This window comes from Pygoscelis adeliae, unplaced genomic scaffold, assembly GCF_000699105.1.
Source record: "Pygoscelis adeliae isolate BGI_AS28 unplaced genomic scaffold, ASM69910v1 Scaffold166, whole genome shotgun sequence".
In the NCBI taxonomy this organism is placed as follows: Eukaryota; Metazoa; Chordata; class Aves; order Sphenisciformes; family Spheniscidae; genus Pygoscelis; species Pygoscelis adeliae.
Window position 1 is genome coordinate 855,262 of NW_008825156.1, and position 17,089 is coordinate 872,350.

Consider the following 17,089-nt stretch of genomic DNA (forward strand, 5'->3'; position numbering starts at 1 on the left):
GTAACATTGACTCCTGACAAGGAGGAGTGTTGGCACTATTTCAGTGTTTCCCTTATTCCCACTAAAACCAATGAGATAGGCTACACTAAAATAGGATTCACTGTTTGTGTTCTTGTTAACTGCTTGTAAAATGTAAAAAAAATTACCCTGCTAGATGAAGTGTCTATGCTTTCAGGAACATCAAATATCTGCAGAGTAAACTTGGGAGAGCTGCCTTGAACAACAGCAGGCTCTTCTGGAGGTAATTCACTGTTCTCCTGGAAGCTGAATTAATGGTTTGCTACTTTGCATCAACGCATGGGTTCCCAGACTTCCTACGAGGTTCTGTCAGTTCTCCTATGGGAAGCTAATGTATAATCACCCTTCCATTTGATACAGATATCACTGTGTTGTGATCTGAAACTTAAAGAGTTGTAGCTAAGTCAGTCTTTCCAGAGAAAGTTGAACTGCCTCTTGTTCAAGTCAAACCCTTTTCCAAATGTGTATCATTTCTAAATGGTCTTTTAGAATTAAGACTGCAAATGCATTTTTACAAGTAGATAATAAATTACCAGAAATACTTGGGTTTGGGTTGTTGTCCTTGCTATTATTTTCTTACCTTGAACTCTACTGTATGCTCTCATTGCAAGTAACACAGGGGCCTTACAAATGGCACACTTCTTTCACACTTCTTCACAAGCTGTTTTCTTGCTTGTGCTTTTTTTTTTTTTCTCTTTTTTCCTCCTTTCTTGCTCACGCTTCCCCCCCACCCCCCCCACCCCCCACTTGCTTATGCTTTTTCTTCTCTTTTTTCTTTGCACTTGCTCTCCTTTTCTTCCCTCTACTGACTTTTAACTACAGTTACAGACCTCATTCAGGAAAACCTTCTAGGATTCATGCCAGGTCAGTTATTAATGATGTATATACCTCAGGATAATGACCAAAAACAGTAACAAACAATTCTCAGAGGCTGCCACAGATTTGACAGAAGCACAATTGCAAGCAAAATTTAGTGTTTTCACAACTGGAAAAGCTGACTGCAAGAATTCGGTGGAAATGTGAAGGAAAGAGTAATATCACTGTCCAGATACAATACTGTATCCACAGATACTGTGATACAATATTCGCTGCAAAATATCCAAGAGGCCACTGCATTTGCAGAAGTAGGTACAAACAGGAAATGTGCTCCTTTCCAAGTGTTGCTTATTTTCAGATTACCTGGGGAGGTGGTTCCTAGCACTACCAGAAAGAGCAAGGAATTGATTATAAATGTAAGATTACAGGGTAGAAGACAAACAATTATTTATAAAGCTGGTTGACAGCAGGGCCAACAGCATTCAGTGGTGAAAGGGTAGCTGTATGAGTGGATTCCACTGACTTTTGACGCTGCAAACACAAAAACAAAGCTTATGGCTGATAGATTTGTTTTTATTATCATAGAACAGATGAACTAAAATAAGCCAACAATATAATTTTATGCCAACAGCCATCTTTCTAGCACAGGCGGTGACTGACTCAATGTACCCTTCTCCCCCCTCCCTGGGCCTCTGTTCAATGAGGAGCAAATGGTGGTGGCTCTTGCACATGGGTTTTGGACTCCAGTGATCTTACTCTTTTTATTTGTAGAGGTGTGCCTGGGAAAAGAGGAGGCGGGGGAGCAGAGAAAAGAGTATATATGTTGTAGGAGCAATAAGCAGAAAGGCTTGTGGATCCTCTTGCATGCTCACGTGTTGTGACCAGGTAGATAGGACAACTGGAGAATCATGCCCACTTGCAACATGTAGCAAGCCCCTAGTTGCTAGTCAAGCCAGGAGTTTCTTCCCATTCCAAGCTAACAAAGGGCAAGATGCACTCAACTGGGGAGTTTTTTGGCAGGGTAAGGGGCAGTCTATGTAAAATCAAACCAAAAAACAACCAACAAACCAACAAACAAACCTGAATTTTAAGCCACTTCAAAGTAAAAGTCACTTCTTATAATATAATAGATATTTTTTTAAATGGCAGGACCACCATCCTAGAAAGACAAAGGGCTTGCACTCAAGACCAAAGAAAGAAAAACAAAAAAAACAACCAAACAAACAAAAAAAACCCAACCAAAAAACCCAAGAGTGGCCCCACTCTCAAGCTTGGCTCTTCTCTAAAAACAGCACTCATCATCCATCTGAATAGGTAAAAGGAGGAGTGGACAGAAAATAAAATAAAATTGGTGCAACTTCTCGCCAGGTGGCGCATTAAACCAAAGCTCCATACGGTCCCATACGACTACATGTCCTGTGGTGGCAGCATAATTTCTTTCAGCTTTCATTGCTGTATATGTCTGTATGTATATCTGAACATATACATACACATACACACAGAATATATAATATTGTTTTTAATGTTAGTTTTGATCCTGCAGGAGGGCTCATCTCTCTTTCACATGGTTCTGTGCTCCTGCGCTGTTGCTGCTCCCATTGCCGCTCCCGTTACTGCTGCTCCCGCTGCTGCTGCAGAGGACCTCTGTGAGGTCATCCATGATGGTGGTCTCTTTAGGGTCCACGAGGTTGAACTCCCTGATGAATAGGATAAAGTGTGTGTAGAGCGTGTTTAAATGTCCGTGCAGCTCCAGTGCCAAAGTCTCCTTAAAGTGTGAGGAGTAGATATGGGCCAGCACATGGAACAGGTACTTGCAGATCTTCTTCACTAGGGACTCAAATGAGTTTGGGAATTCCTTGCCTGAAAGGAAGACAGAGAAAACACCGTGATAGCTCCAGCTGCTCACCTTCAGCCTCACAGCAGCATTTGTTTGGGCTGAACTGTGGGTTACGAGCAACTAGCCCGCCTTATACAGCAGACAACTTGTGGGCCCTCTATCATCCTCTCATCTTGTTCTTTTTACAGGAATTCAGGGGAAGAATCTAAGAAGGTTTTAAGCATTTTCATTTGAAGTTAAGTTTTAAACCCTAAAGGTTCAAAAATCAGGAAGCAAGTGTAATCATTCTTTAAAACCACAACATTTTTTTCTTACTGGCTGTAAAAATAACGAGATGTTCTTCTGGATCCTTATCTAGTTTGTCCAGGAGTAGCAGATTTTTCCCCTGGAAGTACATAATGCTTGGGAGACCAATTCACAGATCCTGAAATGGAAGCTGAGGTACACAGGCCTTGGTAGTGTGCAGCAGTTTGACTAACTGTATATAACGACTTTCCTCATTTCATTGTTGAAATTCTATCAAATGGGAAAAGAAATGGAAGGAAATACTGGGTGCCTTCTATCAGGTGCAGTTGAAATTGTGCTTGCTGGAGCAGTACTGTGCCTGCCTAGTAAAAGACGATTATTGGACAACTACTTTGCTAACGCTGAAAGTGAAACTGAGGCAAGCAAAAAAGCAACACCTGCCATCCTGTGCATGATGCACGATACGAAGTATGTTACTGGTCTAAAGTGCACCTTGGCCACACGGACCACTCACATGCAAAGCCCTCACTGACCTTGAACAAGCATATTTTTAAAAAAAAAAAAAAAGTCAACTGCAGCTGGCTTACTAGACACTGCCTCTTTCCAGATCAAGCTGCTTGTAAGCAAAGGCTACTAGCTTAGTGTTTGCTATATTGTAATGTCCGAGTTCCCCAATTATCTGTTGAAGGGGCTCAAGAAGCCAGCTGCTTTTAGTCGTGATTAATGTCATAACTTCAGGTCTCTCTTTTTTTCCCCTTAACCAAAGGCATTACAAGTAGCAATCTTGTTAGGATACAAATTTGAGTTACTTTCCTGTTGCTTTTCAGTTCTTAAAAATCACATTCTTTTTTAATCTTTGGAAGGGAAGGGAGACTGCAAACAATCTGTGAGGCAAGGCCGGGTTGGGTAAGGAAGACAAGCCACATTCCTGGCAATCCAATTTATTTCCCCCTTAATGCATCAGGGCTCTAAAGGAAATAGTAAAAAAACCAAGAAGGTTAAATTTTACTGGCAGCAGGCTGTATTGAACACATACATGCTGACAGTTTTCAAATTTTTATCCTCTCTGAATACAGGCTAGAAGATCTCAAAATGCTTGAAGAAAAATGTACTGATGATGAAATACAAGCCAAGGGGACAGGACTGTGAGTCTTTCACCCCAGTTCATATGCCAACAGTACAACTCCGTCTTACTGCAAGAATGAACCAAACTTAAAATCTCCCTTAAAAAAAAACCCAAAACATCAAACAAACAAGTGAGAAAGCTGTCTGGTATTAATACATATCCTGAATGCCAACTTTCACCTTACTTACGGCGTCTGCAAAGAGCCACAGGAAGCACCTGTCCAAAAGCAGACATACCGTATTTTGTTGGAAAGACGTCCTCATCTGTCACTAGTTTCTGCACTGAACTCATGACGAAGTCAACATACTGAGGAGCAGTGCACTTGATCTTCTTTCCCCGCTCATCATACCAGTAGTACTGTCTGTGGAGAGAATTGACAGTGTTACCACATTATATCTTGGCTCCTCAGCTCAACCTCTCTAAGAGGTTAGTGTCTAAATAATATTAAACAACAGCTGCAACATTACCAAAATACATCATAGCTGCTACAGAAGAGATTCACTTCAGGGTATCTTTCTACATCAAAAACCTTGAATTTCTGTTTGCCAATTTTGTTTCTCCGTATCAGTTTAGTAGTAGTACCAAGCACAGAAAGCCTGCTGACAAGTCTCCATGGAAAGGAGCTCTACTGAGGCAGTGATAACTCCCTCTCCATGACAGACTGAGGGTTTACTTACAGTCTATAGAACTGTACAGGAAAGCATTATATAACTATTTTAAAAGGGCAAAAACATTGCACAGTGCTACACTGGTGATCTTCTGATACTTAACATCACAAAACGTAAATTAGTCTTGTAGTGTAATATTATTAAACAGACAGAAGGTGGCTCCAAAACACCGGTTTTTCAAGATGGTGCTCTGAAGTACTGGCAGCATTTTTAAGCGCTACAAATCCTGTTCCAAAATCCAATCTGGGGAAAGTTTTCAGGAGCCTTCTGCACATCCCTACCAGCGTGCCTTAAGAACTCTGCTCCTTTGGTTACAGACTCCCCAAAACATCTGAATTTACATTTGACTCTGGCACGGGTGAATAATCCTGTTGGATCTTAAGGAACAGGAGACATCCACATATTGCCTGGCTCTTCAAAAGCAACCATAATTCAATCAGTTAGCCATAATCATCTTGATTAACTGCAGCCGTCCCTCACCTGTCGGAGAATCTGCAGGCTACAAAAGCACTGAAGGTTTGTTCCTTCTTTTTTTCTTTAAGTCATGGTTAATTAAAGCACCTCTGACCGTTACCAGGAGCAGCTATCCATCACATTAGGCACATACAGTGAGAAATGTTTTACAGATAATGAATTTGGCAAAACACTTTTTTATTTTGTTTTTGCCTGTCACATTAGCGGTATCTTGAGTTCCAGTTCCTGAACTTTTCCTTCAAACAGTCTAAGATCCAGGCACAGGCCTGTATCATTATGGGACTGATAAGAAATCCATTGTATTGGTCTTCCCCAAACACAGCATAGGTGGGGTTTGCTGACAACCTTTGGAAGCAAGGTTGGAAGTGCAAGACACGTCACCCAACACGAGCCCATAAAGCCAGGGTACCATTTTTTGCCTGTCTGTTCAGCTCCAACTCTGCTGCTGTGGGCTAATGATTTGTTATCTGACATTGCTCACACAAATCACTAAACAAGCCTCGTTGTAGCACTAGACAAAAATACCACTTCAGCATGACGTTTAGCCACCTTTGGAAACTTTTTTTTTTTTTTGGGCATAGAAGATAAAGATTAAATGTTTTTTCTGTGCCTAACAGGGCTAGACTGCATTGAACTGGAAGGATCTATACATGTCACTTGGAAAGTGAAGTTTTATGTATACTGACCAGCAGAACGGTCCTGAAGCAACTAAAGAAAAATGTTAAGTAGCAAATGAAAAGTTTTAATTTACAAAGTGTTTTCATTGCCCTGAAAGATTCTTCAGGGACCTGAGGGCGGTGAGGACACTGTTCATGCCCCAAGCCATATGAAAACAAGAGGAAGCTGCAGAAATGAGTAGTTCAAACTTTTAAAAGAGGAAGGGCAACGGAAAACTAGTTCTGCAAACACTTAAGGTTTAGAATTTTTCTTTCAGCTTACTTTCAGCATGTGGTGCTTGGTCACTCTGTTGTTTACTAGAGAGAGCATGATTGACTGCAAAAGGGCATAAAAAGGTGAGCAAGTGGATGAAAACAGCAGGAGTTAAAAGCTCTTTGTAGAGCTATGTCAGGCATCACAAGTAGCATTTGGGCCCTTAGGCGTAGACCGTGTTCTTCATCACTGCTTACTTCCTTTATACAATCCACATATAAGGAATTATACAATGTAGTGCACAAACACAAGCCACCTCATTTGTCTAGTCCTGCAGTAAGCTGGAGCAAGACAGTTCTAGGCAACTCAGACTTATTTTGGGTCTTAAGACAATGCTTGTTGCCAAGAGCAGAAGCAGACTGGACTGTCTGTACCTCAGCAGATTTCTCATGCTGCAGAAATCCTCAACTGCAAGATAGAAAGCGTAGTTTAGAGTTGCCCTTAGGCACAAAAATGAATCTGAATAATTTGATTTTAGTTAAAAGAAACAGTTTGGCAACTGTACAAGTTCACTTACATGAAAATATAAGTGAATAGATCTGCTGTAACATCCCACTGCATACCCCTTTTGCCTTTCCTAGAGAACATTAGGCTAATTATGCAAAATAGGAATTTAAAAGAACAATCATTAACAGTAAGGGGATTGTTGATTAGAATCACGTGTCTTCCTCATGTTTCAAGTGCTATGAACAGAGTCTTCGCAGGTCCTGGAGGAAGAGAGGAGCCCCTGACATGCCATGAACACCTGGTACGCAGTTCCCACCCATGCTGGAGCTAACTCCGTTAACAAGATAGGAAGCAGGTTGGGGCCATGGAAGGGCTTGGCTGGGCACAGAAGCCTAACTGCATTCCACCGCTGGCACAGTGACAGTACAGCCCCATATTAGGCAATGGATGGGAAGCAGAAAGGACGAGAAGACGACACCTAGAGGCACTTTTCAAAAAGTGCTCACATGATACAGATTTTGATTATTTTATTTCCTATGTAAAATTCTGGCAGATTTAAACTTCCCCAGTATGGAGAGCATGAGGAATTTGCAGCTCCGTTCTAAATCCCAGGGAGAAATTACTATGATGCAAATAATAAAGTATAACACATATGAAGTCACAGCATGGCATCTTAATATATGTACATATTTTATCCCTTTTCCTCTAAAACATTCTGGGTTTGTGTTGATGACATAGAAGCCAAGGCAGAACAGAAGTTACATCAGTATGTACGAAAAGCTTCTGGAAGGAGGGAAAGGCAAATGCTGTGGAGCTTATGTGGACTGGAAAGGAAGGAGAGACAGCCCTGCTAGAAATACCAAAAGATGGGTTATGAAGAAAGCATGATGGCAAATTGTATCAAATGCAAGGGCAGTAATATAGTGCTTGTCAGCAACTTGGAATACCTTTGATAGTTTGATAGGGGCAAAGCAACGTTTAGATGGGGGAAAAAAAAAAGACAAAGGAGCCACCATGGAGAAGCATACAGCTCGGGGAACTTACAAGAAAATACAAAACATGCAAGTTTGAGTTAAGATTTCTAAAAGGAAATAACCCTCCATATGCAGACACACTAAGGGCAAGGTAGACATGACAAAGGATATTTTAAGATTAGAAATATGAGTGATAAGTAATTACCGATTAAGGGATTTCACTGGGCCAAAATGAGACCTTTCACTCTTATCTGTGGGCTGCCTAGAAGTTTGCATCCATCCTTGATTTCTGCCTCAGGAGTTTTCTAATCTCAGCCTCGTGAACAGCACTTACATACGCTCTTAGTTACTCCACTCACTTCAGCACTTCTGAGAAGTTTTGCCCAAATGTCAGCTAGAAAACCAGTTTACAGCTCACGGTGCTTTAAAGCTAGTTTGTGTAATAATAAGCTATAAAGCATACTAAATTAAATAGTAAATACTGTGTTATAAATATAGTACCTGCTTTACAGCAAGTGATAAACATATTAATGAGCAAAATTAAGTAATTCCCAAAGTTACATTCATGCCACCCCTCATTAAATTTTGAAGGTAACTGGCCATTCTGGTATTTCTCTTGGCATTATCCCACCTTGCCAGCAAATGCTTCCATCTGTTCTACAAGAAGACTAAGTTTTGGTCAGATGTCTCTTAGTAACCCTAAGCAGAAATTCTCTTCCTCATTGTGTGCAGATGGCTGTGCTATCTCATATATCTGACAGAGGGCTGAAAGCTGCATCTGTCTGCAGTTTGTCAGTTGGCTGGAGCTTCTCTGAGATGTTAAAACCTTACCTCAAATATTTAACTGCAACTGATATTTATTTTGCCAGCAAATCCTTTAAACTTAGGATTGAGTATTTGCACTGCATTTGAATGCAAAGTAACTTGACAAGCAACCTGTTCTCAATAGTTACTTCAACATCTCAACCATAAATACAAAAAGCCTTCCTTAGGTATGACCAGAATGGTGTGATCCAAAACACGCCTTAGAGAACTGGGCAAGGAAAACATAAAAGAGGAACAGAATACAGACCTTCATACTGAGCTACTTAAGAAATTAGCACTGAAAAAAATGGCAAACTGCACCCTTATTCCAAGGTACTGTAATTCTGTGGCAATCTAATAGAGGTAGATGCTATTTTATTCCAAAGTACCTGAACAAACAGATCACAGCCACAGAAGGTCAAATCTGGAGTGTCCATCAGGTTAATCAACAACTGACTCTAATGTTTAGGTGATACTCTTTCTATACTGGAGACAGGTCAGAGGCACAATAAATCGTATCAACTGGTGTTTCTCCAACACAATAAGCATGTCCTTACCTTACTTCATTACAGTAAGATTTAAAAAAAGAAGAAGGAAGGGGGGTGGAGAAGTGACATATGGCTTTGCAATAGTCATAATTGGATATGAACAAATGAGCATCTTTGAGGCAGTTCTCCATGTTCCATTTAGGCATATCTCTTCCAAAAGGGAAGAGCTAGGAAAGGCAGAACTTAAAGATAAGTATCATCCAAAATTGTCATTAGAGATACTTGGAGAACACAATTATGAACAGGGCCTTCAAAGCTGAACTGTACTGAGGTGTGTAGCTAGGTGATCTCACCTCTGTGGTTTTTTCATAGACCCGCACACTTGATAGAAGAATGAAATATGCAGCCTACAGTTTGCAAACATGAATCAGTCATCTGCCCCCAAGTACAGGAAGATACTTAAGTTGTTATGATTTAGCTAAACACAAACCGTTTCAAGTGCTTCACCCAAGTGTAGACATGCTTCCTGTTATTCCCAAATAGTGCAATTTTTCAGTTTTTCAAAACAAAGGATAGGAACATTCTGCTATCAGTCCTCACCACTAAAAATACAGACTACAGCTGGAGCCGCCTACAGGCACTTCCCTTCTTTATTCTGCAGCATGAATTACATACAGAGAACTCTTGTTTAAGACTCACTAGAGCAGAATGGAGCAACACTTACGTAGGTTCCCTACCACCACCTCCCTTTAGCCACTATTTCCCATCAGCCAAGTGGAGAAACAGTTAAACTCAGTCCTTTGGACAGCCAGTGCTACATCAGGAATTAAAACAGGAGAAAGCATGGGAGCAAGAGTCAACAAAATACTCATCTTACTGATCACCATTTCTCATTTAGAGACATGCTGTCTCCTTTTGATAAAATCTGGGTCCAGCAGAGATTTATTACCTTCTGTTCCAGCCTCCTTTCAAAGTCCCTAGCATGGCTTTTAATTCTCTACTGACAGTTATCTTTCTAACTTCTACATGCAAAAATATCCTCCATACACTCTGCGTTCTTCAGCATGCTCTCAAAGAAAGCCCCTGATATTAATTTCAAGTGTACAAGATAGCCCAGTGCATTAAGCAAGGATTCCTTTCTAAGCACTACGTAATTATTGTCAGAGATAAAATACATTTTTCTGGTTCTGTTGCATACATTCCCTGGGATGTTTGTTTGATGTACTATAACATTAACTGCTTAGTCTTCTGTTTTAAAATCCATCTCAACTAAATTAATCCCAGGAAATGCAAGAGGAGGGAAGAAAAGGACTATCAACACATGTGCTGGAGAAAAAAACCCCAAAACACAACAGGCTTATTCATACTGGACTGGATCTCGTATTCCATCATGTTGGACTGTGCTAATCAAGAGCAGGAGTTATGGTAACTTTTTCTTATATTCACCATGTACAGTAAAACTACAAAGCTTTCTTTCATAAGTGACAGCTAGCATTGGCTAGCATTAAAAAAGTCTACTAAGTCCTACAGGGGGAAAGTGCCAAACCAAAACGTTTTCCTTACTCTTTGCAAAGCTGCCACTTGTGTCCTCTGTGCCCAGGGGCTTGGGCAGAAAGCCAGTGGCTCACGTCAGGCTAGAGGTTATCTGTCAGCAGCCTGGTGCTCTGTCAGCATTCCAGCTATCAAAAGCACCCTCTGAGGTTTTCGCAATTCGTTCATCCTCCCTGGCCTTCTATGGAATCCCAGCACTGTTACCAGTAAGGACAGTTTTGCCTTGCTCTTCTTCCCCTCTCCCCCCAAGCTACACACATGGTAATTTGCCTCTCTGATCTGACCTTATAAAACCAGCTCAGAGCAGTCAAAGATTCTCATCCTTCTAGTCCTTCACAAAGACAGATTTCCACCACCCTTCACTGCTGAGGGGAGAGAAGAGGATGTACAGCTGCCACATTCTCACTAAGTAGAGATCTGCTGTAAAACACTTGCCCGATGCCATCTAATACCAATATCCTCCCCCAAGCAACTCTGAAGACTTCATGGAAACCCTGTAATTGTAAATATCGACTTACGTATTGCACACTGCCATGGTCTGACATGACTCTCCTGTACAGAATTCTGAGATTGTACTATACTGTAAGTTGATGTGATGAAAGAAAGTTGTTGCTGAAAAATAAACACAAAGGAAAGAAATTCAGAAGTAAAATACTTTCAAACACTGGTTATCCTCCAGACAATTATTTAAATACAGCAAGTGAAGTGACCTCAGAGTCTTGAGCTTGCATACAAATTTGAACATGATTTAGCTAAATGAGTCTAATGATGAACTGCAAAACAAAGAGGTACATAGAATGAAAGCTCTTGTTTTGATTTAAGATGAAAGCACCATGATGCATCAGCTCTTATTACTCACTAAGCAGCAAGACTGGAAAGTATCTCCGTCATCAGCCTCGCCTTTACAGTAGAATACTGTACTACAAGCTGAAGGCAAACAATTTGCTACCTTCTTTTGAATTCAGGCACAAAATGTACAGTGCCTAGAAAACAGCATTAGTACTTCTCATGACATATCTCCTTTTTAAAAAAACAGCATGAAAACTAGTACACTTCTACTTTTTAAAAATCTCCTGAGATAATTTAACATCTTAATACTCCTCGGGGCACCTCACAGTTTCTTAACAAGTCTCTATAAACTTTCCTAGTACGCAGTTTAAAGTAGTTTCTTGCTACTACCACATTCTGTTTAAAATGTAAACAAGACTGGGTCATAGCTGCAGGTTAGGACTGGCAGATGAAGCAGAAGCACAGGAAAGTATTGTAAATCAGAACTGAGATGCACAGATACAGCATTCAGTCACAGCAGTCAGTCATGTCTCCGAGTTCTGGCTTGACTACAGTTCAAATTCACGGTAATTCCACCAAATCTTGGAAGGAGTGGGGAGAAGAAATCCAACCAAAAGACTTCAAAACTTCTGGCTTTAAGCGTAACTTGCTTTACATACAAATAAACTACCATTTTTACAATGCTTCTGGAAGACCAATAGCTTGAGTCAGAAACGTGCTGAACCAGCTGGTTTAGCAAATGGTCAAAGGGAATCTGATGGTCCTCAAAAGAGCATCAAAATCTTTAATGCCCTCAGTGCCACAGTGAGGGAGCTGGAAGGAGGAAACTCATCAAGGCTTCCATGCTGCTGAGCACAGTTGGTTTGTACGTAAGACAGCTTAATTACTATTCAAGGTATAATGACATGCATTATGCAGTAAGCATAAATAGTCATTAAGTGTTTTTCTAAGCACTGAAAACAGTAAAAAGAAACAGAGTGAACGAATGCCTTCTTGCGTGTGGACAGTGAGCTCAGAGCTGTACTATCACAATACTCACTGTTGCTGGCTAGCCACTCGTTGAGGTCTATTTCTCGTGGTAACATCACTAGCTCCTTAAATTCGAAGTCAGTAATTCTGGATTTTGTGTATTCTGGCTCTAGGTAAAGTTTCTTCTCTTCCGGTGCTGGCTTTTTACCATTTGGCTTTCCCTTGGACTTCCTGCAAGAGATTAAAAAGAGAGAAGAAAGGTTACCTTTACTGTTGAACAGCTATAGAAATCCTAAAGAAGCTGGTTTATCCAAACTCCTGTATTTGTGTTTACATTGCTCTCCCCGCCTTCCCTCCCCTTAGCTTAATTTTTGTTTTATTAAAGCAAAAGATAGTTTCTTAAAAAGTGTATTTGAACTCAGTCACTTTATTCAAGTAACACTGGAAGTTTTGAATGGCGTTAAGAAACTTGAGACTGAGCTGCTCCATCTCCATTGCCCTCTTGTCAGTTCAGATTGCAAATTATTGGGAGAGTGACAGTCTCTCTTTATGCCTGCGAACAGTCGTGACAGCAGAATGGCACTCTGCCTGAAGGAGCTACTCTAATGCCAGTATACTAACAATCTGCTGCATCATACAGTTAACTGGCACCTGCAAAACAGGCATCTGAGGGACAGTAAAAGCAGACTGCTGCAAGAAGATAGCTCTCAGTTGGAAAAATGCTCTTTCCACACAATGTGCGGCACTGCTCATTCAGAGCTACAGCATTCCTCGCTACTTCAGCCCGACGTTCTCAGAGATACCAGAAGCCTTCTGGAAGTCAGCATCTGTGACTCCAGCTAGAAGCACTGATAAGTACAAGAACACCTGCCTTCCCAACTCCCGGGATACTTGAGACAGAAAGATCAGAGTTCAGTTTTTTCTGAAAATCCTTTAAAATCAGATGCATTATGAAATAACCTTCCATTTGGATTTATAAAAGCAGACAAACCACATTCCATAAAATGCATTTATCTCCATGGCATATTGTGACTTTTCGTCTCCCATTTCTTAAGTGTTTGTTGTAATCACTAGAGTTTTCCTCCCCTTCCGTTTTTAACATCCTCAAACTAGATTCTCAACCCAACCCATATTCCTGGGCCGTGGGTTCAATAAGGACTTCTGAGGAAGGATGGCGGGTCAGCACTTCGGTCTTTTAGGCTATGTAGTCAAACAGATGCATATCCATGTGTTTCTACAGTTAAAAAAAATCCACCTAACCAGAGACAGAAGATATATTTAATGGTGAGGGACAAGTGCAGTAAGGCAATACTTACTGTGCACTATCACATGCATACAAGGAGGAGATGCCAGGATTTTTTAATGTCAGGTTTTCTTGGTTAAAGAAGTTTTTAAGGATCTGTAAAACCAAGACAAGCCCACCTTTGCAGATGACTGCATTAAGCTTGCTGTTGAAACTCATCTAGATCTCATCCAAAGGAAGTTGACCTCATGTTCTGGCTCTTAACACACTTTAAATAATCTGCCAACTGTGCCCCATCTGAGATACATACAGGCTTGATTTTTGCTGTGAGGATGGGAAGCACATCTTTCCTGGAATGATGTTTGAAGCGTCAGTGCTTTCACCAAAGAAAGTATGATTGTTCAGATTTCTCTCTTTATGGGCTTTTTACTGATCTGTTCGTTCATTAAACCCGTCTTCAGAATGACTCATCATCCACATCATCAGCACTGCAGTAGGGAGAGACCGAGATTCGCCTTCCACAAGAAAAGAACGCCATAACTTACTACAACTTGGTCACCAGCACTGCCACTGTTTACTGTCTTCAACTTGCATTGAGTCTTGCCATACTTCTCTCTAACCAGTGAATTAAGATTAGAGGGACTTTAAGACTTCAGGAAGGCCATCGTCACGGAAAAATCAAGGAAAACTTAGTGACAGCAGCACGATATACACTTACACCGTCACAACATATTTACAAACCACAGATGTGCAGAAAGCACTGTAGGAGGCCTCTGGTAGGAAGAAGATGGTCACACTTTATTTCCATATGTTAATGAGAAAGGTGGATTTCGTGGTTAGAGAGAGGATGCCTGTGACATAGAACATCTTTTCAAAGAATACAAATACAGTATGAGAATAAACTAAAACCAGTATCTGTGAAGATTTACCACATAGCTGCTATTGCACGTTTCCTGCCATCTCCTTTTTCCACAGCAGTGCATTCCAATTCAAATGAAGCCTGCAAGATTTGTCCCTTACATTTATTTAATGAAGTAACCTGGACTAATTCTCATAGTTGCTCCGCAAGGGCTGTTTTAGGACATGCAAAGTCAGATGTTCCTCAGCGCAAGGCTCTTAATACACAGGGGTTGCTCAGTTAGACCAACAGCTCCTGGTTGTCAGCTAACTATTCTTGTCTTCAAACCCTTACATTTGCTAGACCTTGTTTGAACCTCACCATGTAAAAATAAGCCACAGATTAGAAAGAAAAGTCCATGAAAGCAAGAACTGCAGGAGGGCCTTAAAGGGATTTAAAGAAGCTATAAAAGATATACTTAATTTATGCTTGGGCCTAAGACTTCAGATTTTCACAGAACTTGAGATAATATTCAAGGAAAATGTAATAGCATAAAACAAGAGTCTCGTTCGACAGTCTGTAACCTGACTTTATAGCAGATGAAGCAACACAGTTTGACCTCTTACTTTTGCAGGAATACCATGTTAAGACTTGAAACTACCTTACCGTGACAGTCAACAGCATAAATCCAGTTGAAACTATGCACTTGGCCCTGAGCTAGTAAAAAATACTCCAGGCCACTGATTTGCTTAATTCCCAGCACAGGCTGCCTTACTCCTATGCTGCTGAAACCAAGCCTGGCACACTCCATACAGCACCTTCATACCTGCTGGGCCTCTGACAGACAACATTAAGGTCTATTCAGAATATACTCTTTAGGTTTTTTTTCAGCTGGTTGGGTTTAGTGGTTTTGGGGTTTGGTTTGGGGGGGCAGCATTCAGGCATGGATAAGTTGATTTTTTAAGAAAATTATAGTTCCAGTAACAATCATGCAGAAAATACCTTCAACTTCAGAGACTAGTTTGCAAACCGCATTAACCACACTTGGGGAGAAAAGTTATCAGTGAGAAGTAGTTTGGATAGAACAGAGTTTGTGTCTTTGCTTTACTTTAGGATACTTAAACCAAGGGCCCCAGGTTAGGGCTGTGCCACGTCAACTAAGAGCAGTCTTCTGAGAAGAGGAGGAGGAGGAGAGAGAGAGAGAGAGAGAGACGAAGGGGTCAAAGACAGTCTGTCATAGAGCCAGGCTGTGGAGGGAAACCACAGAAGGAAGCCAAACATATGAGGCTGAGGCAAGCCTTCCACTGAATAGATATGGATAGTGTGTGCCTCATTCTCACTTCAGTGTCTTCTCCCCATTTCAAGAAAAGAAAAAAAATTCAACACTAAATATACTTCACAAGTTTGCTAATGCAAACGAGGATACATAGTCCTTTTACAAAACCCAACCCCCCTCATTTCCCCGCAAATGTTGGCTCTCTGTTAGATTAGTACATGCAGGTACTTTGCATCTTTTCAACAGATTGTGTAAGTCTTTCCACAACTGCCTTGTGCTGGAACTGGAGCACTTCAAACAGAAGCTTCCTGAAGGACACCATGCTCTGCCCCTTTCCAAAGCTTTGGCTCGGTTTAAAAAAGAACCTGACTCACGGGTATCATCACTGAACCTGCAAAATGTCCATAATCACTGATATCAAAGGGTTTATTCACACCACTGAAACCTGAATGTCAAATCACCGTGGCAGTACAAACTTCTTTTTAACCTTTTGCAGCTGCTGAGAGCTAAAGGAGGACCACAGAAATTGTTTCTACCAGCAGATTTTCATGACCTGCATGCAGTGCAGTTGGGATACTACATAGCCCAAATATTGGAAGTACAAACTAAAAAACTTCCAGGTTTAAAAACAGCAAGTTTTGAACTGGACCACACATCTTACCTCAATTAGGCAGAACTTAGGTTATAAAGTCGGACTTACTCATATTAATTGAGTCATGCTCAGTCTAGCCTGTAAAACTGTTGGTTTAGTTTGGAAACTGACAATACTAGTCAATACTAAAGCATTTTCTTTACAGACTTACAAAGCTGGAGAATACAGCAGTATGGAGAAAACAGTTTTAGAAACATGATTACATATGATTAAGAATCAACAAATAATAGTTCCATATTCTAGATAAACCAAAGCTCATACATTCACAATTACCAGAATTACCAAATAGCGTAAAGTTTAGAAGTTAGCTTCCCTCCTTCTGCTCTCCCCTACCTTCAAGTTCACTGTTGTTTCAAAGACTTGTAAGAAAACACCATCTACCTGGAACCAACTCCAAATGTGCAAAGCGAAGCATCTGTTACTACCTTTGTTGTGAGCTGTTCACATTCAAGATGCATTCCTCAATTTTTCTTTTTATGTTTAAAGTACACAAATATGAAAAATTGTGTGTAGCCATTTCTGAGATGTCCCAAAACAACCTTGTAAGTGAAGACAATACAGTGAGCATAAAGAAGCACAATCAGCAACAGCTCATTCAGCCTGCTTCCAGTGAAAGGAAAAGTGAGAACAGTATAGTTTTACTGCTCTATTCAGGAAACACCAAAATCCATGACCTGTAGGTGATTACTTACTGGAAAACGTAACTAAATGTCATGTAAGACCACAAAAAGGGCAGTACCTTTCAAAACACTGCTATAGGCACCCTATAGCAAACCGAAGTCCTGATTCATGTTACCTGTGTCTTTCTAAAAAAATAAGAGAATTCTGCTAAATGTGTCTTAACACATCCATGTCAGATCAACTGTCTCTCCAAAGCAGCTGGAGGAATAGCTGTTATGCAGCAGTTTGGTGAAGGTCTGTCAAGAGGTTAGACCAAAACCTG

General features: G+C 40.7%; 1 protein-coding gene across 4 annotated transcripts in view; it reads right to left on the bottom strand.

Annotated features, from left to right (window-relative positions):
• Positions 1-1,386: 1,386 nt before the first annotated feature.
• Positions 1,387-17,089, bottom strand: part of MOB2 (MOB kinase activator 2) — an 84,496-nt gene continuing 68,793 nt past the window's right edge. For all 4 annotated transcript variants that reach the window (XM_009328463.1, XM_009328465.1, XM_009328464.1 and 1 more), the window contains exons 2-5: positions 12,208-12,368; positions 10,898-10,991; positions 4,280-4,404; positions 1,387-2,694 (exon numbers count right to left, since the gene is read on the bottom strand). In XM_009328463.1, the coding sequence (XP_009326738.1) occupies positions 2,384-2,694; positions 4,280-4,404; positions 10,898-10,991; positions 12,208-12,368 (691 nt within the window). In that variant the 3' untranslated portion in view covers positions 1,387-2,383. The remainder of the gene's footprint in view (positions 2,695-4,279; positions 4,405-10,897; positions 10,992-12,207; positions 12,369-17,089) is intronic.